The sequence below is a fragment of the Phycomyces blakesleeanus genome, assembly GCF_001638985.1.
Source record: "Phycomyces blakesleeanus NRRL 1555(-) unplaced genomic scaffold PHYBLscaffold_37, whole genome shotgun sequence".
Lineage (NCBI taxonomy): Eukaryota > Fungi > Mucoromycota > Mucoromycetes > Mucorales > Phycomycetaceae > Phycomyces > Phycomyces blakesleeanus.
Window position 1 is genome coordinate 23,694 of NW_017265167.1, and position 23,964 is coordinate 47,657.

The 23,964-nt window shown below is 35.3% G+C and overlaps 8 protein-coding genes across 8 annotated transcripts; 2 read left to right on the top strand and 6 right to left on the bottom strand.

The window, feature by feature from the left end:
* Positions 1-5,309: 5,309 nt before the first annotated feature.
* On the top strand, positions 5,310-5,856 carry PHYBLDRAFT_152569 (hypothetical protein; the record flags this gene model as incomplete). The annotated part of the gene is made up of 3 exons (XM_018432953.1): positions 5,310-5,439; positions 5,610-5,682; positions 5,781-5,856. The coding sequence occupies 3 exons, from the start codon at positions 5,310-5,312 to the stop codon at positions 5,854-5,856; spliced, it is 279 nt and encodes a 92-aa protein (XP_018284283.1).
* Positions 5,836-8,282, bottom strand: PHYBLDRAFT_189330 (hypothetical protein). Its single transcript, XM_018439644.1, has 2 exons — positions 7,562-8,282; positions 5,836-7,248 (listed from the first exon to the last, which is right to left on the bottom strand). The coding sequence occupies exons 1-2, from the start codon at positions 8,141-8,143 to the stop codon at positions 6,247-6,249; spliced, it is 1,584 nt and encodes a 527-aa protein (XP_018284284.1). The 5' UTR covers positions 8,144-8,282; the 3' UTR covers positions 5,836-6,246.
* A 1,185-nt stretch (positions 8,283-9,467) lies between these two features.
* PHYBLDRAFT_80008 (hypothetical protein) lies at positions 9,468-12,627 on the bottom strand (the record flags this gene model as incomplete). The annotated part of the gene is made up of 10 exons (XM_018443535.1): positions 9,468-9,953; positions 10,033-10,149; positions 10,265-10,332; positions 10,466-10,507; positions 10,571-10,823; positions 10,888-11,307; positions 11,398-11,534; positions 11,585-11,708; positions 11,819-11,898; positions 12,048-12,627. 10 exons carry the CDS (start codon positions 12,625-12,627, stop codon positions 9,822-9,824), a joined length of 1,953 nt encoding a protein of 650 aa, XP_018284285.1. The 3' UTR covers positions 9,468-9,821.
* Positions 12,628-15,511: 2,884 nt separating this feature from the next.
* PHYBLDRAFT_175302 (hypothetical protein) lies at positions 15,512-17,433 on the bottom strand (the record flags this gene model as incomplete). Its single annotated transcript, XM_018437461.1, has 5 exons — positions 15,512-16,386; positions 16,486-16,753; positions 16,849-16,870; positions 17,021-17,132; positions 17,352-17,433. 5 exons carry the CDS (start codon positions 17,431-17,433, stop codon positions 15,512-15,514), a joined length of 1,359 nt encoding a protein of 452 aa, XP_018284286.1.
* A 404-nt stretch (positions 17,434-17,837) lies between these two features.
* On the top strand, positions 17,838-19,602 carry PHYBLDRAFT_175303 (hypothetical protein; the record flags this gene model as incomplete). The annotated part of the gene is made up of 6 exons (XM_018437462.1): positions 17,838-17,958; positions 18,531-18,549; positions 18,624-18,702; positions 18,973-18,976; positions 19,066-19,137; positions 19,547-19,602. The coding sequence occupies 6 exons, from the start codon at positions 17,838-17,840 to the stop codon at positions 19,600-19,602; spliced, it is 351 nt and encodes a 116-aa protein (XP_018284287.1).
* Positions 19,603-20,288: 686 nt separating this feature from the next.
* PHYBLDRAFT_152573 (hypothetical protein) lies at positions 20,289-20,679 on the bottom strand (the record flags this gene model as incomplete). The annotated part of the gene is made up of 3 exons (XM_018432954.1): positions 20,289-20,437; positions 20,503-20,541; positions 20,625-20,679. The coding sequence occupies 3 exons, from the start codon at positions 20,677-20,679 to the stop codon at positions 20,289-20,291; spliced, it is 243 nt and encodes an 80-aa protein (XP_018284288.1).
* A 1,028-nt stretch (positions 20,680-21,707) lies between these two features.
* PHYBLDRAFT_71169 (hypothetical protein) lies at positions 21,708-22,274 on the bottom strand (the record flags this gene model as incomplete). Its single annotated transcript, XM_018442420.1, has 2 exons — positions 21,708-22,048; positions 22,091-22,274. 2 exons carry the CDS (start codon positions 22,272-22,274, stop codon positions 21,708-21,710), a joined length of 525 nt encoding a protein of 174 aa, XP_018284289.1.
* Positions 22,275-22,623: 349 nt separating this feature from the next.
* PHYBLDRAFT_175305 (hypothetical protein) lies at positions 22,624-23,960 on the bottom strand (the record flags this gene model as incomplete). The annotated part of the gene is made up of 2 exons (XM_018437463.1): positions 22,624-23,646; positions 23,868-23,960. 2 exons carry the CDS (start codon positions 23,958-23,960, stop codon positions 22,624-22,626), a joined length of 1,116 nt encoding a protein of 371 aa, XP_018284290.1.
* Between the last annotated feature and the right edge of the window lie 4 nt (positions 23,961-23,964).

Below are 23,964 nucleotides of genomic sequence, written 5' to 3' on the forward strand. Positions count from 1 at the left end.
TAATACAGGATGAAATTAGAGATCATGTTATAAACGACTTCCTAACACCACCACAGATACAGTAAAAAACACTATACAAGGCGCGCAATTTGAAAATTTAAGGCGCACAATTCGAGAAAATAAGGCGCACAATTCGAACATTTAAGGCGCACAATTCGAAAATTTAAGGCGCACAATTCGAGAATTTAAGTCGCACATTTGAGTGTATGTTATATTATGTAAAAAAATGAGAAATCACAAAGGTTCTTTATTTTCACATTTTGTGAACTGGTTTACAGAATGCTGGACGATGTTATGGTAGTCCTCATCGCTAAGACTACGCCATCCATCCTCGATTCTGGTGAGAATAGTCTCATTGTCGTTCAAACTCTTTCTTTGCACTCTGTCCTTCACCACTTTCCAAAACATCTCAATAGGATTGAGTTCTGGAGAGTATACCGGAAGGTAGACCGAATTGTATCCCCTGGAGGAGATACATCGACTGATATCTGCACTCTGGTGGATGGGTGCATTATCCATCACCAGGAAGTTCCCCTTCATATCGACATACTTGTCCATCTCACCAAGAACAGCTTTCACAAACATAAAGAAATGCCTGGCCACTGTACCCTTTGAGCCGGACTCACCAGAAGAGGACTGCTTGCAGAACTTAGGATTCCTCAAGCTGACGTATATAAGTCCTTTGGCCGATATAGCCCCAAGAATGGTAAGAGGGTGGGACCTGGTGGTTGGGGTGGTGGTGACTCCCTTCTTTCCCTTCTCGGACCATCCTCTTCTGTGCCGCATGTTGATATCGAAGGCAGACTCGTCCAAGAAAACACAGTTGGTCATGTATTTGGCACTTGTTTTCTTCATCTGAAGAATCCAGTTATACCTTGCCTCGATATTCTCCTCACTGTTCTTCGCTACAGGCTGCTTATAGACCTTTTTGAATGTGAGGTTGCATTCGTTGGCCATAAACCTCCTGACAGTCTCTTTCGACACGTTGATCTTGCCAAACACCGAGACGAGATGGTCCATCACGTCTTTAACGTAGACAGATGCATCTTCGGCAACGAATTCTTTAATGCACTTCTTGTGCTCGTTGGTCAGTCCTTTTTTCCCGCCCTTCTTGCCACGGTTGAACAAGTTGTCCGGGTCTTCATCGTACTTCTTCATCCAACGTTGTGCCACTCTGGCGCTTATGTTCAATTGCTTTGCTGCAGCCTTAGCACTAAGCAATTTCTCATCCTTCAGCTTAAAAAACTTGACGATGTCCTCATCAGTGTAAGTATTACGCTGACGAGTAGTCTTGCTTCTTTTTGGTGGGGGGATGCTTGGACTTCCCGCTTGGTCCTCTGTCTGGGCACTCTAAATTGGATTTATATATTTAAATACGTTTTTAATTACCACTTTTTTTTTTAAAAAAAATACCTCTGAGACTTCTGAAATCCTATCTCTATTTCTTGATTCAAGGGATTGGGAATGGGTTGCTATTGTCTCAAGACCATGATAATTCTCGTCAATTATATGACTCAAAGCTTGAGAACCGTCTTTATTAACGCTCTTTCCTTGACCATCTTCGTACACGAATTCAGAGGAGGACATTTTGCTATAGTAGAAGCTGAGATAATTGAGAAAGGAAGTGTATATTGTTTTCTTTATTACAAGTAAAGCTTTATACACGCAATTCTTTTTGTGAAATTCATTCACAAAAGTTAATAGAGTCAGTCACAATGTATTACAGTAAGCCACGTTATATACACTGGAACTAAGGCTTTTGGTTTTATAGCTTCTTGTTGCCACTAAAATTTTGAAGAAATCTTTTTATTTCTTAGGTGTCATATATAAATGGGACTTGATGCACTTCTTGCATGATTTTTTGCAAGGAAAAATAATAATACGTGCTTGGTACGTCACTTTGTTTTTCTAAAAAAGAAATTAAAATCTTAAAAGTGCGCCTTATTTTTTCAAATTGTGCGCCTTATTTCCTCAAATTGTGCGCCTTAAATTTTCGAATTGCGCGCCTTACAAATGTTTTTTACTGTATGAGATATTGAAAGGCTTCATTATCTGCATGCACAAAGATATAAGGCAAAGAGTATAAGTTATTAGTTAACTATAGAGTATAATGTCAAAGTCATTGGACTTCCATTTTTGGTTAATTAATTTTGACTTTTATATGATTGTGTACTTGTTTTAGACGGGAAGCATACTTACTTAGGAAGATAGCTTCGCCTTTTTTTATCATAAAGCTGTTACTCAACGCATGTCCATCGCAAAAGCATTGCTGTTTATGTATATAGAATTCATAACTTCACTACGAATATGAAAGCTGTGCGCTTAGATTGCTTTTATAGAGAGAGCTCATTAGCTTCAAATATTGTTTATAAAGAATGAGCAACGTTACAGTTTTGCGGTTTTCTCAAGAATACACTGACCTTCACTCTCGATCTTCCTAAGCCACTCTTTATCGCACCCCCTACCCCACTCTCCCCTTCTCACATACCTCACCTACACATACACACACACACACAAACCTCGACTACACATATTTTAACTACATATACATCTCTAATAATACTTTTTAAACCTATATATATATATAAATAAATAATATGCTTGTAATTAAATCAAGTACATATATAAATCATTATAGCTTCTATTTGTTTTGTCTATTTAAATATAGTAAAATAAATAGGGTAGGTGGAGACCAAGTCGAATTGATTAAAGTGAAAGGCTGAAGAAGAATGAGAGTGAATTGTAACAGCGATTTTATTTTAAAAATATCGAGAAGGTTTTGATAGTAGAGTATTTGTATTGTGTAAAGAGTGCGGAATAGTGAGATAGACGGAGGCAGTGTGTAAGAAATGATTTTTTTTATATAAGGCGGGTTTGAGAATTAGGGTGTGTAGCAATTTTATTATTATTATAGACTTGAGAATTATTGTGTGCGCCTATAAAGAGAGATTACTATGGTAGGACTTTGTGATGGGTGATTTCTGTTTAGTCCAGAACCAGTTATTTAAAGATATAGTAAAAGTCGGAAGCTTTGGAGAATATGTATGATGGGCTGGGGTCATTGTCACTGAAGACAGTCTTGGAAGTATAAGCATACAAGTGTTATGTGCGTGCAAGAGTTTGAAGGTAGTTCTGAGAACAGTGGTATATAGCACTTCAAATATAAAAGAATATAGTGTATGGCTTTTGAGTTTTGAAGTTTTATTATATGGCTATTATTTCAATTTTTATTTTTCAGTGATAGTAGAATAAAAGGATATTATGGTTGTTGATGTCAATTTTGATAGCGTTGTGAAGCTGGTGTTGCTAGGCGTAATAGATTTTTTTTATATTTATTGGTGTCGGTTTTTAAAGCGTTGAGCAGTTTATAGGGACACGAAGGTATGACGGAGGGCTTATTTTTTGCTCGATGTATATACCATGGACAGCCGTCTAAAAAATAAAATAAAGAATATTTTCGTTTTTTTTTAAAAAGAGTGCGCTTCCTTTTTGTATTGCGTCGCTTTTGGTCCACTTTGAGTTGCAATACAATATGAATGTCGATCCCCAACAGGAATGAAGATCCTCAACTGGGATGGCGGAATGTTGGGAATGTCGAAAGAAGATTCAAGCCATCGTTAAAAATATATATTTTTTTTGTTTTGGTTGCGGTACAGCAAAGGTTATTTTAATACACACTTCTCTCCGAATAGTTTTGAGTGAATACTAAATGGTATTTCAACCTCCATATGGATAACAGTGTCCCTGTCGATGGGCTCTGCTATGGTTCTTTTACGATCGGGTACACAAAGGCTGTTTGCACCACCGATTGGTAATACCAGTTTACAAAAAAGCGCACACTGTCCGAATTACCAATTAGCACCCTTAGTTTGTAAAAAGACATAAAACGAAATAGACAATATCGTATATTTTGTATTGGTGCAGCCAATTGACTGGTAGAGAGATCTCTGAGTGTGTGCATGTGCATGTGCGTGTGCGTGTGCGTGTGCGTGTGCGTGTACGTGTACGTGTACGTGTGTTGAAGGGAAGAAAGAAAATAGGCTGAACAGTATTCACTTTTTCCTTTTTCTTAAAAAAAAATACATTTATTTATTGTTAGATAGTGGTGAGGAAGATCACATCATTTTGTTTTCACATATTATTTATTATATAGCCCATTTATTAAGCACTTGACTTGACGGTGGTTTCTAATACACGCATTACAAATTTGAGCGCATGGAGTCAGACCCGATGCCTTTTCAGTGTGTCTTACACATATTTTATATATTGACCATTTCCAAGTACAATAACTAGTTCCTCTTTTTTTTTGGTTAATATATTGAGCTTTATACCAATAAAACCAATTTTTTTGTCTATCATGTTCATAATAGAGATTTGTTCGAAAACTTATTACTGGCAAACTTGTGTGTGTATGTTTGTGTGGGTGTGTGCGATATTTGAAAATAATTCTTTAGTGCTTTAGTTTTTTTTCACTTTCTTCTTCTTTCCATAGCGGTGTAAGAAAGACTAAAAGTGACATTAAATGTGTGCGCTAAATATGCGAGCACCAGAACAAATCGTCCAAAATGATATATAGATATTTTCTCAGAGTAAGAGTAAAGTTATCAAGAAAATCTATGACAGAACCAAAAGTCTGCTTTGTAAAGCATGAGCTGTTCTTAGTCACCACAATAGTAATGTTAAGAGCAAAAGGCAATGTTAGTCTCGGCTCCAAGTCATTCTAGGGATGACTTTATTATATATACATTATAATAGTCCATACTTTGTTTGTTTGTTTGTTTGTTTGTAGAATCAAATAAAATGAATAAAGCGTCTTGTATGTGCGTTGTTTGTAATAAGAACAATGTCTTGTCATATTCTGTATACATTTATAAAGGACAAGAGAGAAAGAAAGGTAGCCGAGTTTTATATCATATTCCTGAAATACCCTTGTTTTTTTTAAGACTGTAAAACCATTCAAAAAAATTAAAGAATGAATTAAGGTTCTGTCTTTTTACACCAAAGAAAGGATATGCAAGAAGACTAAGAACAAACACAAAAGTACACAAAAAAGCTAATAAAAAAAAGAGTCAAACGAAACAAGGAGAGAAAGAGAAGGGGCATAAAAGGCTCTTAACTCTATTTCAGACGCGCCTTTGATTCTTTCTCTTTCTTTCGTATTTATTGTCGCTTCTATTCTTGCCGTATTTTCTTATATTCAGTCACTTCTTTCACTTGTAAACCATTAACTACAAAAGCCATTATTTCCTTGACTAGCTATCCTTCTTTTTACTTATTTATCGAGACATATTTATAACTTCTAGTCAAACATGACCAAGTCTTCGAGTGTCAAGGTTATCTACAAAAGCGACGGTGATGAATTCTTTGTTGTGGCTGTACCTGGAATGACTTCCAAGTGGCGTAAAGACAAGACAATACCCTTGATTGACGTTGTACAATGTATGTCAAGATTACAGCCATTTTGTCTGCTCTATTATGTCATGTTGTTATATGTTAAACTCAAAGGATGTGGAATTATTATTTTTCTTTTAAAAAAAAAGAGGAAAAAAAGACAAAAGATAAACTAATACGCGGTTTTATGTATTTGTTTTATTTGTCTTATGTTTTAGCCTTTGAAGTCTTGATGACTCCTAACGGTACTAGTTCAGGTGAAGCCATTCGACCTTCCAAAGGCGTATTAGAGTATGTAAAGATGACAAGACCAAAAGACCAAATGAACAAATTATGCTTGTCTTTTTTCTGTATGTATATATAAACAATAACACTAATGCTTATAATAGGAGTGCCTTTAATACGAACAATGTGGATATAGTTGTTAGAACAATTGTAGAAAATGGTGTAGAAAAGAACATGTAGCTCTGTTTGATTATTTGATTCTTTAAGCCTGAATATGAATAAAGAAAAATTCACAAACAAACCTTTCTTTTTTTTCAAATAATATTAATATTAATCATAACTATAATACTTGAAGAAGAAAGAGAGAGAGAGAGAGAGAGGGAGGGAGAAAGGGTGGAAGTTGGAGAGGGTATAATCCCAATAAAGAAGTATAAGAATAAAAAGAAAAACAATGTACAAATATTATTATCACTATTATTATTGCAGAAAAGACAATGAAGAGAAGTGTGTTGTGTATGAGAGAGAGAGAGAGATTAAAGAAGAAGAGTAAATTAAAATTAAAAAATGAATATGAAAATGAAGATGAAAATGATTGAAATTGAAATTGAAAAAATAAAATAAAGAAATCAATCATTGAGGTGTTCTTTCAGATAATCGAGTAGCAGAAGTATCTTCGCCTCTACGGTATGCTGTGTTGATCGGTGAAGGGAATGGATATCGAACCTCGCGTTCTTCATGGGATAGGGAGTGAAAGAAGTGCCGTAATTCCCGTACACCTTTGCCACTAAACACGCAAAAGTCTCTAATCTGTGGGCCAGTGAAGTCTCGGGGTGGTTCACGACAGAACTTCTGTAGTTCGGTGTCCAAAAAGGCAGGCACGTGGGTGAGACTGAGATGAGTGAGACGGTGGCAGAAAGTCACGAGCTGCATGACAGCCCGGACAGACAGATTGGAACAGTAGCTGAGATGGACCCGTTCAAGTGTGGTGGCGATTCGTATGTGACTCGTGAGTGCATAGATGGATTGGTCGGTGATGTTGGTACACTTGACCAGACCAATTCGTTTGAGCTTGGGCAGGGTTGCCAGTTCGGTCACTGAACGATCAGTGATCTGGCTGCAGCTGGCAAGATCGAGGTAGCGAAGGCGAGTGCAGTTCTTTGCCAATTGGACAACCGAAAAATCTGTGATTCGGCTGCAATGGCCAAGGTGTAGGTAGTGTAGATAACGACCAAGTTCACAAATGGCCAATAAACCAGCGTCCGAAATACTGTAACATTTGTTGAGAACCAGATTACGGATCTTCGGAGCAGCACACACTATTTTCTGAATTGCTTCATCTGTGAGCATCACAACACCTGTGAGATCGAGCAGTCTGAGCTGTTCAAAGTATTGGGTTTGGATCCTTGGCGGAGGTATGCTCGACAGGGCAGACTGTGTGAAAGCGGCCGGGCTTAGTGCTGAACATTGGTTTATCCGGAATTCCTTGAGCTCACGACAATTCAAGAATATCTCATGAACTGCTGTATTTGTGATCGAACAGCTCATCAAGTCAATCTCCGTCAGTCCTGGGCAATGATGCGCGAGGGCAATAGCTGATGTATCAGAAACGTGTGCAAAATTGCTTAATTTAATCTACACACACACACATACACAAATAGAGACATAGAGAAAATCCATACAAAACAATATAATCATAAAACAATAAATATTAGATTTGTATACCACGAGGTATATATATATATGGAATAATAGGACCAATGGGAAAGGGAGATATAGAGATATAGAGATATAGAGAATTGTTGTTGGTGTTGATGTTATTGTAATTGATAGTTATTCAAAGTGTATGCTTAGTATATTTTTATTCTGTATGTATGTATGTATGTAGAGTGCATGCATGTACTTTATGGATTTTCTACCTATCTATCACTATTTCTTTTTTGCTTACTCTTCGGAGGCCTCTACATGATTTTGCAATCTTGACAATACTGGCGTCTGTAATACGGGTGAAACGGTCTTGGGTATCCTTGTGCATGTTCAAATTTAGACCCTGAAGTCGAGGACATTGCTCGGCTACCTTTAGGATCGTAAGGTCGCTAATTGTTGTAATGTCACTAAGATCTAGAGAGACTAGATTTTCGCATGCACCGTGATCGAGCAGTTTAAGCAAGCCAAGATCTGTCAGATTCGAACAGCCCGAGAGAGTGATCCTCTCTAGGCGGTCGCATTTGCTCAGTTGGCTGAGTTGATCGTCCAATATGGCTACGGATAGTGTGGAGAGGTTGATGCGACGAATGAAGCTTAGGTAAGGAAAGAGAGTTATGTTTCCTGGCTTTGTGGTCTGACAAAAGAGATCCCAGCTATATGGGTGTGCGATTGGTGGTTTGATCCACAGGATTTCCAGAGCACGGTAGCTCCATGCTTTGCAGGTTAATGCACACTGAAGAAGATCTAGAGGATGCAAGAGATTTGCAAAGATCTGAATGAGGAGTTCTGGTGGTACATCCTTTGTTCGGTTTTTTGTAGCCATTTTTTTTCTCTATTTGTTTCTTTCTTTATTCTGTTGGTATTGTTGAGAATTAAGCAGAAGAGTGTAATATGTGATACGTGGTTGTATATCTATGCTTTCGGATACCTATATAGATTTACAATAGTTTAAAAGAACAGAGAAAAAAAGAAAAGAGAGAGAGAGAGAGAAAATGGGACAATTATGGCAATTGCCTGTATTTATAAGGAGAAAGTAAGATATTGGATAAATGGATAAACGGATAAATAGAAGAGTAACAACGAAATTTTGGTTTTTTTTTGGGGGGGTTGAGGGAGAGGGAGAGGGAGAAGGTAAGAGAAATGGATAGATAGAAAAGGGGAGTGTGTGAGAGGAAGGTTGAGACCCAAAGTTGGGTTAATCGTGTGACCCAAAAGTATCGATTCTGTTTTATTCTATTTTGTTATTAGAAATAACAATCAACATTGTCTTGCTTAGATATAGCCTTTTATAGAATTGAGCTGCTGTCTGGACAGTTGGTTTCTTGCTTTCTGTTTTATGATTCTAAATATATATATATTAGTAATAGATATTATATAGTTAAATGCAAGTCATTATGTCACATCTTTAATAGCATAATAGGAATTGTGATAATTAGCAAGAAGGGGTGATTTTGTATGATGTTTAGTGCATGTACCAAAATAATCATATGCAGAGAATAAAGTCTGGATTTAACCAAACCATATATATATATATATGTGTGTAAGATATGAATGTCAATAATAACATATAAATCCTCTAAGGGTAAGAGAGAGAGAAAAGAAGAAGAAGATGTCATAGTTAAAGAAATTAAATACACAATATAATTTGTCAGATCTAGTTGCTCTCTGCAGATCCACTAGCCGATATAAAACATATAATGAAACAGTAAAACGCAAACCACCAGCCTTTTCTATTTTCTTTATACAAAATATCCAATAAAATAAATGAATTTGAGCTTATTTTAATTTTTCGATTCTGTCGACTATACGTTTCTGGGCCTGTGCATTTATAGACCTATATCTCATTCATGATTTACATATATATCTTTTAAACGTGGACCCAATTTGGTTCTGCTTGCTATTGTTATTGTTCTTTTCATATTATTTTTTTTGATAGACACGGTGCAAGGTACACTTCCACGTGCGTAATTTTATACTTGATTTTTTTGAGAAAGGAAAGAACTAAAAAGGTCCATTTTATATCAATATCCGTAATTCCTCTTTATACACTTTTCACCCTTGTAATTTCCACTTCTCCTTTTGTTAATCATAATCAATTTGAAGCTTATATCCATTTAATATACACAAATAGCCTTTGGTCCCTAATTGATCAATAATGTCTCTTTTTCTTATTTATTTTTTATCAAGTATTTTCATTTGTATATAGAAACAATGATAATTGTTACTAAAAAAATTGTGTATATACTGAATGTGTGTATAATGTGTGTAGTGTGTGAAAAGAAATAATACTAATAAATAATAATAAAAAATAATAAAAAAAAACTAATGGTTTCTATTTTAACTTAATTTACAAATTCATCTAAAGCCGAGTTTTTTTCTTCTTCTTCTTCTTCAATACAAGAAAACAAACCCAATCAAGATGCGAAACCTCCCTCATCCTCCTTCCTCTTATTATCTTTCTTTCTTCCTTATATATATATATATATATATATATATATACTCTAAAGTGTCCATAACTTAACCACCTTGTCTTTTCCACCACTTGCCAGTACATTTTTGCGGAACCGGACAGAGTTTACTGCACCTGTATGTCCAGTCAGAGAGTTGTGTTGGAAAGATGTACGGTTATAGACCTGAATATGTATATATCGGGTTTGTTTGGTTAATACACATACATATATGTAGATGTATATAGAACAACAATAAACTTACATCAATAGACGGTGTACTTCCAGCACTAACAATCTTTCCTGAATCGAACTGGAGACTTGTTACAGGACCAGAGTACGAAAGGGTATCAAATACAGAGCCGGTTCGTAAATCCCAAATCTATAATCCAATATTTACAATTTACAATCATTTTGGTTAATCATTTTGATTTTGATTTTGATTTGCAGTTGTAATTTTTTTTTTCAAAAAATTATATATATATATATTCTCTTACCCGAATAGTTTTATCTGTACTGCCACTAACAAGGTGGACTTCATCAAATTGCAACGATGTAACCGGACCTAGTAAATAAGAAGAAGAATATAAAGTGCCTTAGTCAATTATGGTATACATTTCTTCTGTTGGTTTGTTGAATGATAATAACAATGGTAATAAAAACACTGCACTAATTATAATTCATTACTACTACAATACCATTGTGACCGGGGAGTGTACGGTGGGTTTGACCTGTTCTCACTATACGTAGACACACATCAAAATCCAAATTTATAATAATGACAGCAGTATAAACCAACTTACAATCCCACATCCGGATCTTGCCATCCAGAGTACCACTTGCCAAAGCAAAGTTCCAGAACTGCAGTGCACCTACAAAATCACTAGCAGGCTCAAACAGACTTTGCTGAAGGCTATCGAGCGACCAGCGATCAAAGGAGCTCCAAGAATTTGTTCCTTCAGCACTTTTGCTTGCCCACATCACATCCAGAGTCAAGACACACTGTCTTGTCTCAAGATCCCATTGCTTCATCGTCTTGTCATTGGATCCTGATACCTTTGGGAAAATAACACATTTTAATATCATTGTTATAAATAACAATAATAGTTCTTTGACTTACTGCCGTGTCTTCATCTGCATAAAGAGCCGTTACTTCTGCAGAATGTCCTTCAAAGGCCCCAAGATAACATTCACTTGGAAGAGGAATGATATCATCCTGGGTTGTTGTGTATGCCGACAAGGTGGGTGAGCTTGGTTCACTCGAATAAACCGAGAAAGAACTGACAGAAGAAGGAGATGGTGCAGCAACAGCAGAAAGGTCCCAATGTTTGATCGTTCCATCGTCAGATCCAGTAATCAGCCGAGTGTTGTCCAGTTGGAGACATCGCACAAGGCTGGTATGACCTTCCAATGTACCCAAACATCGACTACGGTGCAGGTCCCACACACGCACTGTACCATCCATAGAAGAAGATACCATAATACCTTGGGGATGGTTGAAATCCAAAGACAGGATACGTTCATCATGTCCCTCAAAGGTCTTTTATATATACAACTTGATTAACATTATATTTCAATCATCAAAGTATATCTATGCGTGTGTGTGTGCCTTTTTTTTAAAAAAAAATACCTTGAAACATGTCCCGCTTTCCATCTCCTCTTCAGACTCCTCCTCTTCCTTGATTGATCGCCCTCTTCTGCTTCTTACACTTCCGTCATCACGACCTTCATCCTCAATAGCAGCCATAGCATCGTTGATTTCTTCGACTGATACAATACCAAAATTATATCTTTGTACAGTATATCCAATTACTTACTGCTTGCCCTGAGATGTCGATCCTTTGATTCCAGTTTGGCCCATTTCGCCTCGAGCAATTTACGTTTATTGATCAATTCTTCGATTTGAAGGTTTAATTGAAGCACTTCATTAGTCGTAGAAGCCTATGATTTGACCAAACGATAGAAAAAGGCAAAGGACATTTGTATTTAGCCATCAAAGCCCACACAAACTCTTTACACAATCCCATAGACATCTACATATTTCCTTATACCTTTTGCATCTCTAACCGATCACTCTCTCTTGCTCGTTTTTCTCGCTCTGCAATCAGTTGTGCCATTGAACGTGAGGCCTCTATTATTTAATAAATACATATAAAAAATAAAATAAGAAAAAACTAAATATATTAGTACCAATCTTGCCTGTATATAGATATAACATTTCAAATGAAATAAAACATAACAAAAAAAAAACTAAAGAAATTTAACAGGGCTTATACTTACTTGTGGCAGCTTTTTGAGCAGATGATTTTGGTGTTCCGGATTGTTTCTTGCGTTTATGCCGCTGTTTTTTGGCAGGTCCATTAGTAAATGAGGGATATGCAGCCGAGAAGCCCTGGAATAAGGAAAGTGGCGCACTTGACTCGGGTATTTCGGCCTGCAGCAGGACAGCACTTGACGGCCAGGCGATTTGTTTTTTGGTCGAAATGGATGACGATGAAGAGGAAGCTGAGGATGAAGAAGACGAACCAGACGAACGTTGTTGTTGGAGTTGTTGCTGGTGCATAAGCTGCATGGCTTTTGCCATTGACTCGCTGCGATAGACAGGATGGGCAGCCAAAGGATTGAACATTACTGTCGTCAGTGACTCGAGTTGGGACAGAGGCGCACGCCAATCAGGCATTGTTGGAGAAAGCCATTCGCGAGCAGACTGGGCCATTCCTACAGCTCGTTCCCGCGCAACAGACACGACAGGATTTGAGGTGAAGGCATCGTAAGAGAAACTTATGTCACGCGAAGTGGATGTCATGCTCTGATTTGGTCGTTGAGGACGTGCTGGCGTGGTTGCGTCGTCCTTTGGCATAAGTCTCTACTGTAAGTAGGTGGATATTAGGCAGGAAATTTATATAATCTATACTTTTATATTTTATTTTTATTTTTTATTTTTTTTCTTTTTTATTTTATTTTTATTTTTATTTTTATTTTTTTATATAAATATATATATATGTGTGTGCGTGTATTTGATTACAGACAAGACAGCAGCTTCAAATGCACAACCAGAAATATATATAAAAATCTATTAAATTAAATTAAATTAAATTAAATTAAAAAATTAAATTAAATAAATTTAAAATTGAAACACGTCAAAAACAAAAGAGGCAGAGATATATAGGAATACAGTGAAAATAGAGTAGAAATAGAGTAAATATATTAGGAACGAAGGACTGAAAGGAAGAGCTGGAGAGTGAATGATAGGTGATTAAATACAGTGTTTAATATTATATATATAAATAAATAAATTTACAGCAAAAAAAAAGAGGGGGGATTAAAGAATAAGATCAAGTCCTCTCTCTTTCTCACTCACTCTTTCTCTATGTCTTGGGACACCCTATTTCATCCACTGTGACATCACAAAATAATTATATCTCCGAGGGAAGGGGGGTGGGTGTAGTTTCACTTTTTATATATATTCTTTTTTTTTAAAAAAAAAAAAGTAACAAACCTCTTGACACAGATGTATAAACCAAATGATATTGTGGACTCAATATATCATTATAAATATTGATACTATTAAAGAAGAGGAAGCATATCATAAAAGCTTTTATTGGAGAGTTATGCAAATACTCACATGCATAAAATTTGTGTATGCAACTTATTCTCTGTTGTTGGATTCTAACCACAATGTGATATTTGTGTAAATAATACAAACAAAGATGCACCTGTGCAGAATACACACGTACAGCCACATCTTTTACATTTCAAATTTTCTGTAGTCGATTTCAACCGCCTATCTAATATACCCTTTGGAGAATAAATACAATTTTACTTAATACACACATCCTACACAAAATATATATATGTATTGTTTTGTCTATCTGTATCTCTGATTAGATTTGTTAGGCGTATGTTCTATTTGCCTTTTTTTTGTCGCAACTTTTCTCTTGATAAGGTCGTTGCTAATGGTTTGCGTATTAATTGATCTATTTAAATTATGAAAAGAAACGTAGAAAATAAAGACTTTGAATATTAGACTGCCGAATAAAATAACCGATTTTTTTTTATACTTTTGGTGCCTTGAGTTTAACACTTTTAATAACTTTTGTGTTTAGGTAATTTGGTGATAGAGAAGGAACAAGAGCAATAAAAATTAGATGTAAAAGTAGCAGGCTTGTCTTGGTCAGGTATCTATTAGACTAAGAAAAAAAAAGGGGATATCAAATGAATATCCTATAATTGGTTTCCAAGAAAAAAGGTACAAGTTAAGATCCGTGCTTGTTCTAGGCGTGTATATGGATATGTAGAATATCTGTTCTACTGAGACACCCACTCTCTAGTCCAACACCGGAAACCGACATCGGTACCGGTACAAAAGCTGACCAATCAATACAAAATATCCTCTGTATTAAAAAATATATATTTTTCAACTTCATAACTCTCGTGAGTGGCATAAAATTCTACCGACTGTATTAAGATTTGAATTGAAATATCAAATAAGCTTCTTTGTCACTTGCATTTCTGTAACTGACTAAAGATTTAGTACTAAAGTAATAACAGTCATATACGGGATGACAAAAAGACAAGAAGCCTAAAACTAATCTTCATTATACAATGGGCTATTAGTATTATGGTTAATTCTTTTCTTACAAGAGCATGGTTTTTGTTTTTATTTTGATTAGATTTGTATAAAATAGGGAAGCCTGTGAGACACAAACGGAAAGATTTTTTGGTAGAATATCAGATCTGTCACCAATCAGACAAGCAAAGTAGGCAAGCAAAGCTTATCTTATTTTTTCTTACTCTGCTATGTATGTATATATTTTGTATCAATTTCTCTCTTTTCTTTCTTTTAAAAGCAAGCCTTACTTATGTACTTTTAAGCTTTGATATCAACCTATCTTACGATATTCAGTATACATTTGCCCTATCTCTCTATTTTGAAAACCTATGTATAATATAATGATAATGATAATGTTATGCCTTTACCATACGCTCTTTATAAATGCATATTTGACATACAAATCATACGCCAACGTTCTTCATTATTTATTTATTTGTTTTTAAAAATAATATTGCGCCATTTATTTTGTTTTGCAACTGTGCTAAATCTTAATTCTATTGTAGCACAATTTCTTCTGGAAGTGCAGCAATGTTTTCTGAAAAAAAGAACAAGAAGAAGAATGTGTACAACTGTTACTTCTTCTTTTGTAAAATAAAATAAACGTATAAATTTGTCCACCATATTCAATGTATTGGGCAAAAGTGTATAGGTAGGTATATTATAACACAAACACACACACGCACACACACATATATATATATATATATATACATATGTATATATATATTAACAATGATAAGCGAAAGCTAGCTTTTGTTTTATTCTTTGTTTAAGAAAATATAAATAAATAAATGAAGATTTGATATTGAATTACATTGAACAAGAAATATAGATATAAGATAAAAAGCAAAAGAAATATAGAAAAAAAAAGGAGAGGAAGAGGAAGAGTAAGAGGGGTAATAGTAATGGCAGAAATAATAATAAGAGTGATAATAGTAATAACAATAGTAGTAATAGTAGTAGTAGTAGTAGTAGTAATAATAGTCAGAAGAAGAGGGAAGAAGAGGAGTAAAAGAGAATATTTTTGTTTAAAAAAATGGGAGGGGGGTATTGAGTTGAAATGTTGAAATAATTATATAGAAATAAAAGAGAACTAAATAAATAAATATATAAAAAAGGAAGAACTTTATCAAGATGTATTGTCTTGATTATCGTTTTTTAATGCCGGGCGTTTCTCTACTGTGTGTACTGATGTGCCTTCATTCTCTAAATGCCGTAAAAGAAGTTGATTTCCCAAGCGTTTCTTCTCTTCTTCTGCGTCCTGCGCTTTCTCTTGAAGTTCCAGATCGTCTTCGGTGTGCTCATTCCACTCAGGTTTCCGCATAAACTGTCTAAAGGTATCTGCGATCAATAATGCATCTGTAGAACTTAGAATACTGCTTGACTGATGAGCCAGGTCTTTATGTTGTTGTTGTTGTTGTTGTTGTTGTTGTAAGGCGTGGCTGATAGTTGCCTTTTCAAGCTCGATTTCAAGCTGATTGCGTGGTCCGACAGGTGTCAAGGTGACAGGTGAACTACGCATCGAGAATGAACCTTGTTGCATCATTGGAGTCGCTGAATTTATCGACGCAATGTCTCTGTTGTCGGTTGATCCGCCGGTATCGAATTGCCGTTGGAGAGTGGTAGGTGCAACAAGCACTGTGTCCGAAGTCTCGATTGGTGAAGACTGGCTATTGCTATGGTGATTTTGTTGGTCCTGTTGCTGTTGCGGTTGCTGTGAGGCGTTGAACATTGCTCGTTTTTCTTCGTTACCGGAATTATTATTGTCACGTTTCTTATTCTTGCGCATTTTACGGGCAGCCCAGATGATGCCTAAAATTACTGCTACAACTAGTACACACGCGGTGGAAATGACACCGATTGCCCAAGGTTCTAAAGAGCTGTCTGAATCAGACACAGATTGGTCTGGTGCGTTTGCGAGGGTGGTCGTGCTCGGTGCGGCAGGCGAATCGGAGGTGCTTGGGAAAGTGGCTGTGCTGACATTTGTGGTATTGTATGCGTTTTCTTTAATGTAGAACATTAGATAAATAGACGTATGTATTTATTTATGTCTTGAGAGATGAGTTTATTGTTATCATTAGCTTTCAGAAGTATTTGACTTACGAACAAGAGTAAATGCGGTTGGTAGAGGGTAGAGGGTTTCTGAAGTGTCAATTTTTGAGAGTTCTGTCTCCAGATCTACTCCAGCACCCAGCATATACATTGTCATGGTCCATGATCGATTGGGAGAGTTGTCTGGAAGTTGGGTAGGAAACCACGTTTTGTCCACTTGTTGTACAAGGGCGCCCTGAGTATTGGTTAAATCTGGCCACGTTTTGATGGTGGTATATTGCGTGTTGTTGTAATAAAGGAGGTAAAGATCGAGGTACATCTGTGATATAGAAAACCATTTGTTATATCGTAAGTATTACTAATTTAACAACACATATATATACATATATATTATTCTGGAAATATTTGGCTTACAAAATTCGAATACATGGCATTACTAGTGTGAGAGAAAGACCACAAAAAAATTTAATTGATTTAATAAAAATAAAATATAAATTCAATTTGTATTCCATAGATCAATACTAAGATTATATTTATCTGAATATATACATGTCCTTTCTATATATCTTGATGTTTGTAAGCTTACTTGTACTTCCAGGTTATTTCGTAAAAAGTACCGTTGTACCAAATATCAGTAGAGCTTGGTGAGCATATTCCCCATGTATTTTCACGAAGTGCACAGCTTGAACTTGCAACAGCTATATTTATATATATGTATATATATATAAGAATGAATGTGTATAAATATATAATTATATATTCATTAATATTGTCATTATGTTGATTAGATTGTGATCATTCAAAACGCGCCCATTAGTAATTACTAGATTGAAATGTTTCTTTCTTTCTTTTAAATATATACATATACACATGTATGATTCTATAATTTCTATTATTATAATTATAATTATTCTAACCTTGTCTTTTGACAAGTGGAACTTGTACAGCGAATGAGACTGAGAGCCAAGTGAGCCAAATGAAGTTAATGAGCCACCTCATTATAATAATTAACTACAGAATATATATGTATATATATCTATATATAGATATCTTTGTATATGTTTATTTATGTAATTTATATATATAGAAATATATATAGAAATATATAAAGACGTATAAACTAGAATGAATATCAGTAGTAAGAAGAAGTAAGAAGAAGAAGTAGTAGTAGTAGTAGTAGTAGTAGTAGTAGTAGTAGTAGCAGAAGAAGAAGAATAAGAAGAACAAATATAAAAGGGGAATTTTGAAAATAGAAGTTAAAAAAAAAAAAAAAAAAAAAGACCCGCCAAGATATATCTAATTATACAGTCAAATCTGTGGAATTTAGCGTTTTCAAAAAAAAAAAAAACGGAATCTTAAAATTGAATGGCCAAGGTAGAAAATTGATTGGCTGAAACGAAAAAATGATTGACCCTTTTGAAAAGTTACAATGTCCGTTTGGGCATGTGGTATACACACCACAATTGAGTGAAGAACAGACTCCACAACCAAACACTGGTTCCTTGTTGCTAATGAACCTGGCAAGTTAACAATCTCCGGAAGTGTTACACACCAGGCATACGTACACTACACACTCATACAATGTAAACCAACCATTACACAGCAGAGATTTGAATTCAGAAATCTTACGGAGACGACATTTCTATCTAACCGGACTAATTAATCGTGACCACCTGCTCAAGATCCGGCGTTTTTCTCTAATCCTTCAGGGCAAAACATTGTGTCCTAAAAAAAACCGGAATATATTCATTGTATGCATTGGCTTTCCTTCTTTGTGTTTATATATATATCTCTCCAGGCACCTAACCCTCATTATTTTAAGAGCCACAATCTGTATTTGAGCAACTTAATAAGAAAATACTGTCTCATACGAAAAGCAAATCCTGTATATTCAATTAGTATCCCTAAATTTAGACTTGACAATAAAGAAATAGTAATTAGTCCCAAATACACTATATCAATAGCCAATTAAGCAGAAGACCATAAGAAGTTGTTGTCATTAGATTGTGGTGCAATCTTGTTTGATAGCTTATTATTTATTGGCCTGCTTATGTCTATCGTGTCTTTCTAATTCTTTAACCTACTTATATTCCTAGAGTCTGACAGTACCAACTGGTAAGTAATCCTCACCCACTCTTTTTCTGAAAAGTACAAAAGAATGTCTTTATACAAATATTCTGTATCCTTAGGATCCCAGATAGGTTTATTCCATGCCAGCAAAAAGATCGTCTCCCACCAGGAAATGTCGTGACCCTAAAACTGGCAACTGTATAAACTCATTGTTCATTACCTTTTTTTTCCCTCTTCTCAATTCAGTTTTTTACTGTATAGTCCTACAAAAAACGTATAAACCAGGAGTTAAAAGTTCGTGTGTCTTTTCCCGACACTCTATCTTCGTTCTCTCTCTCTCGCTATATATGTCTCTTTTAACTTCTTTGATCTCATAACTACTTTGGAATTACACAGTAGGCAGATGATATTTAATTAACATTACACTTATAAAATATTGTATCTGTTTTTAAATACATATAAATAAAGTTAAGTAAGTTTTATTTATTCCTGAGATCCAATCTGAAATATATATATACGTACATAGAAGAAGCTACCTTTTTATGTAATACAAAAAAAAAGATTATTGTAAAACTGAGTCTGTCAAAGATAAGGGCTTGATCAAGAAGTATAAAAGCCATTCATTATTTACAAGTGAGTGATATTTGGAGTGTAAAAATAAAATATATAAGCCATTTTAAAAAAACCGGAAAGGGTATAATGGTTTTCGGTCTCATATTACAGAATATAGACAAAATAATAATATTTATCTTTACACAGCCTAGACTTGGATCAATATATACTTTATTAGCCAAGCCATTCTTAAAGAACACCAAAGAGAGAGAGAGAGAATATGCTGAGAAATAAAAGTAAACCGAAAGAGGCTGTGAAAAAATAGGTGCCTATTGACTTTTGGATTTGTGAACGATCGATGTGTCTTAAATTAAAGCACCGTAAATATATTCAATAATAAATGAAGCACCCCATATTTTTTTTAGAAAGATTTATAATATTTTACATTAAGATAATAAGCCAAGCTAAGGGACTTTCATAGTTCTTCTAGACCCATTAAACAGTGGATCCAAAGAGCAAGAAGATCTTAAGCCAAAGGACATTTGATTTATATTCTATTATTGGGTTTTAATGCCAATTTACTGCTCGTAGGACTCTGTAAATAATATATACATGTATGTAATTATATTGGACATTAATTGAGCACAGGTATTTACATTCAAATACGTTATGACAAATTATATCATACATATTCAGGTATTCCAAATAAACTTTTCCTCGTGGCAAAGAGGTACAAAAATATGAGATTTTTAAGGGTAAATCTATAACCGAATCGGATCAAATGGAAGTAGAGGAAAATAAAGATTATAAGGATCATGATAATGATGACAATAACGGCATTTCTTATTATTATTATTATTTAGTTATTAATTTATTTAATTTCTTGTTCATATTCTCCTTCTTCTTTTCATTATTACTGTACTCACCCAGGCATTTTTTTTATATGCGCTTCTTTATTTTCTTTAAAGTATTGTGTTTAAATCATACTTGTATTGGGATTTAAATCAATTTTGATATCATATATATATACATATATATTTAAAAAATAAACTAAATAAACTAAATAAACTAAATAAACACATATACATATCGAGTATTTAAACAGAATAGTCTGTGATGTCAAGTTGTATAATTTAGAAACGTCTAAAATAACTACTCTGGTTTTTGAACCTTGCTCAATTCGTTCTATTGTCTACCTTTTCTTTTTCCCTTTTTGACTTTTTTCTTTTGCTTTATTCTTCGTCTTCTTCTTCGCTAGTCGTGAGATCCACGTTTAGCATGGCCAACGTCGGATTATTGTGTCGCCATTCAGAGCAACAATCAAAGTCAGTAATAATCACACTGTTAACTACTTGCTCGAGCTCATTATTAGTCAAACCAGCTTGTAGATTATAAAGAGCAATCGATATAGCCAATATTTCTTTCATATTTATTTATTTTAGTTACCAACGAGTTCCTTAACTAGGAGAGAATTGTCGATAAAGGCTTTGTAAATACAACAAACAATTCAATAGAAGTGTATACATATACATATAATATATAAATTCTCCTGTAGTACTATCTCGAACGATTTATGAACACAGTCTGAAGTCCCTGCTTCATCATATTTGCTTTTCTAGACATCCTGCACGCGTTATTTGTGAGCATATATGAAGTTTTGGCTAAGCCTTTGTACGTAGGCAACATCACACACACAACGCATAGACAAATGAATCAAAAAGCTTCCCTTTTATTTCCTTTCTATAAAAAAAAACTAACGCAATTATTCAAGGTGTGTATGCATGTGTATGTGTGACTATATATATCATATAATAATATATCCATAATGTAATATGCTGTAGATTGCAAGCCAAGTATTGTACGACTACTACGAGCTCTCCTGATCAATGTTGAGATTACTATCGGGAATATATGTGTATTCTCTAATAAGTATGTGTCTGAATACAAAAAAAAAGCAGTAATTCTACGGGGACGACATTTTCAGGATGGGTCACTACTACCTGTCTTTTGCCGGACTGATTTATTGTGACTACTTGTCCAGGTCCGATGTCTTTTCTTCAATCCTCTAAAGCCAAACGATGTGTCCTGAAAATTTTAACTCAATATTTAAATATATATATGAGTATTTAGGGACCAGATACAATTATTTGATACCTAACAGCAAACCACAATTTGTGGTCCGGTAAAATCAAAACATCGTTTCCTATCAGAAAATGTCGTCCCCCTAATATTAGCGATGCATAAACCAACTTTTTTTTTTTTTTAAAAAAAAAATTAGTCTTTTTATTGTAAATGTAATGCATAAAAATACTTAAAAAGAGCACCAAAAGGCTCAATAATAACAGAAAACATATACACTTCTTTATATATATTCTGACATTAATTTGACAAATCGATGTATATTTTGGCTATAAAATTCTACTAATATCCAAGTAATCTATGAAAAAAAAAGCGAACAAATGATTGCCACAATCATAACCTAGTCCCAAATCGTTGAAATAATTCCAGCGGCGAAAATAACTACTGCCAATTTTGGCAGGAAGAGGTTTGACTCTATCAACAAGCTGTCTATTTTGTTCAAAGAAAGGATATATGTATTAAATATTAAATAATCTCCTATTTTATTTTATTTTATTTTATTTTATATATTGTTAGTTGTCTTTCATGGAAAGTTCAACCGCATATTTCTCTTTTAAATCCATAAGGGTTTCCAAAGCCTTGTTGTAGGCCTTGAGGAGCTTATTTGCTTCACGGGAAGTAATATATTGACCCAATTCCAACAGCTCTTCGTGTGATTCTTCTAGGGCCTTACTGGCATCCATGTATTCGTCTACAATGTCTGGCACATCTTCTGGATCGTCGTAGTCGTCGTCTTCATCATCTGAATTACTATAATCCTCATAGTCTTCGGACATGTCAGAATCATCGTCTTCATAATTGGTCTTCAAGCCTGTGTGTAATCCTAACAGATACATGTGCTTGCATGGTAGACCTCGTTTTTTGTAATCAGGACAGTTTCACGAGCAAATTACACCACCCTGGGAAACCTTGACTTCGTATCCTGAGGTTTGACCAACAAATGACAGAACGGTCCATGGACCATTTGATGACTTTGGAGGAATAATCATCTGTTTTCGATCCTCCTCGCTAATCTCATTTGCTCTATCTTTGCGAAGGGCTTGGTAACTTCTAACCGAAAAATCGTAGCGATTGTACATGATTTTTTTTTTGTTTATCTGGGTAATATAGTAAACTTGGTACCGCTCATCAAAAAAAAAGTCAAATGAAAAGACAAGCCCTTTTTGGCGTTCTATATGGAGTTTACGGAGTTAGAAAGCCCGTATTTTTTTTGTACAGGGGAACAAGTCCCTATACATATTGTGTGTTGAGAAAGGAACACAATTGTTTTCGGGTGTTTTTTTTATGGTGAAATAGAAATAGAGATCTAGCAGATATCTATATGGAATCTATTTCATGTACAAATTGAGAAGTGAGAGTGTAGAGTTTAGAATGAAAAGTAGAAGCGGAGAAGGGGGTGCCGTAAAAAATAAAACTCCAATGAGAGCGTCATATTGTTAAAATTATGCTGCTGACAACCTGAGAGGATTGGACATGGACGTATGGGAGCGAGTGAGCGGGAAGATCAAAGCAGAATAGTGCACGGTGTACGTCACCCGGCAATGGTGTTTGACCAAAATATCGTTCCCACGAAATTTCCCATACAGACCATTTGTGCGGGCATTGGTAAATAAAATGAGTGAGCGTGTCGTTATTAGCTGTGCACATGTGGCACGTAGATGTGGGAAAGATGGATGAAGCACGGTGGTGAAGTGTTACTTGGCAGGACAAGGTGTTTTGAATAGCCCGGTGCCAAATATTTCGGGCTGTATAATGGATAGGAAGGGACCACAAAAGTTTCCACCGGGTAAGGCGCAGAGGGCAACGTAAAGATGGCAAGCTAGAAGGGTCTCGACATAAATTCCAGAAACGTCTTGAGAAGAGATCGCTCCATCGTTTATGGCCATTTTGGAGGGCCGAGACAAAAGGTGTACAGTCAATGACAAGAGGGCGAGTGGGAGGCAGTAGGTCGGAGTGTTCTCTTGGGAGCAAATTTGACCGCCAAAATAATAAAGCCAATTCTGCCAGATCCTTAGCAAGGTCGTGAAGCAGCTTTTCAATCAGGTAAGTCAAGTTAGTCCTTTCTGATGGGAGTCGCGGGCGAACGTCATATAGGTTATAATCGGATACAAATACATCAGCCACCATACGGATTTTCCAGCCAGAAGTATCCTGGGTAAATGGATCTTTGTAAATTACTACATCCAACAACTTGAGAGAAAGACAGGTAGGATGGCTAGGTGTAAGTAAAGAAAAGTCGCGATGGAGAGAGTATATGGCAGATAGGATAGTAGAGAGCCCACTGGTCTTTGCTCGTAAAAATGAAACCCGCAGACGTGGAAAAACAAGAAGGAGGCGGAGATCCCAAAAAGTCTGGTTGGGATTGAGGAGGTATCGAATCCAAGGTGTGACAAAAGGTTTGTTGACTTGATTGTCAAGAATTGGATGTAGCCAACGAAGTGTCAGGGAAAGCTTAAGTAAAAGGCGATATCGTAACAATTTTTATATGCGGAGTTTGTTCCAGCTTTAAGCAGTGAAAGCCTGCGAAGATTTTAGTAGTGAAAATGTAAGCAAGTTGGGTACGTGTCTTTATTAGATTTTATTTCATAGCTTACTAATCATATTATACTTCATTACTCCTACTCTTATTCTCTTTTTAAAAACAAAAGTAAAATTGCAAGATATACTCTCACTCCCGAAGAAAAAAACTGAAAGAAGGCGCAAATACATGAGAGAAGATCAACGCAATCGTTGGCAAGCAATGCAAGTGGAAGTAGAATAAACATAATA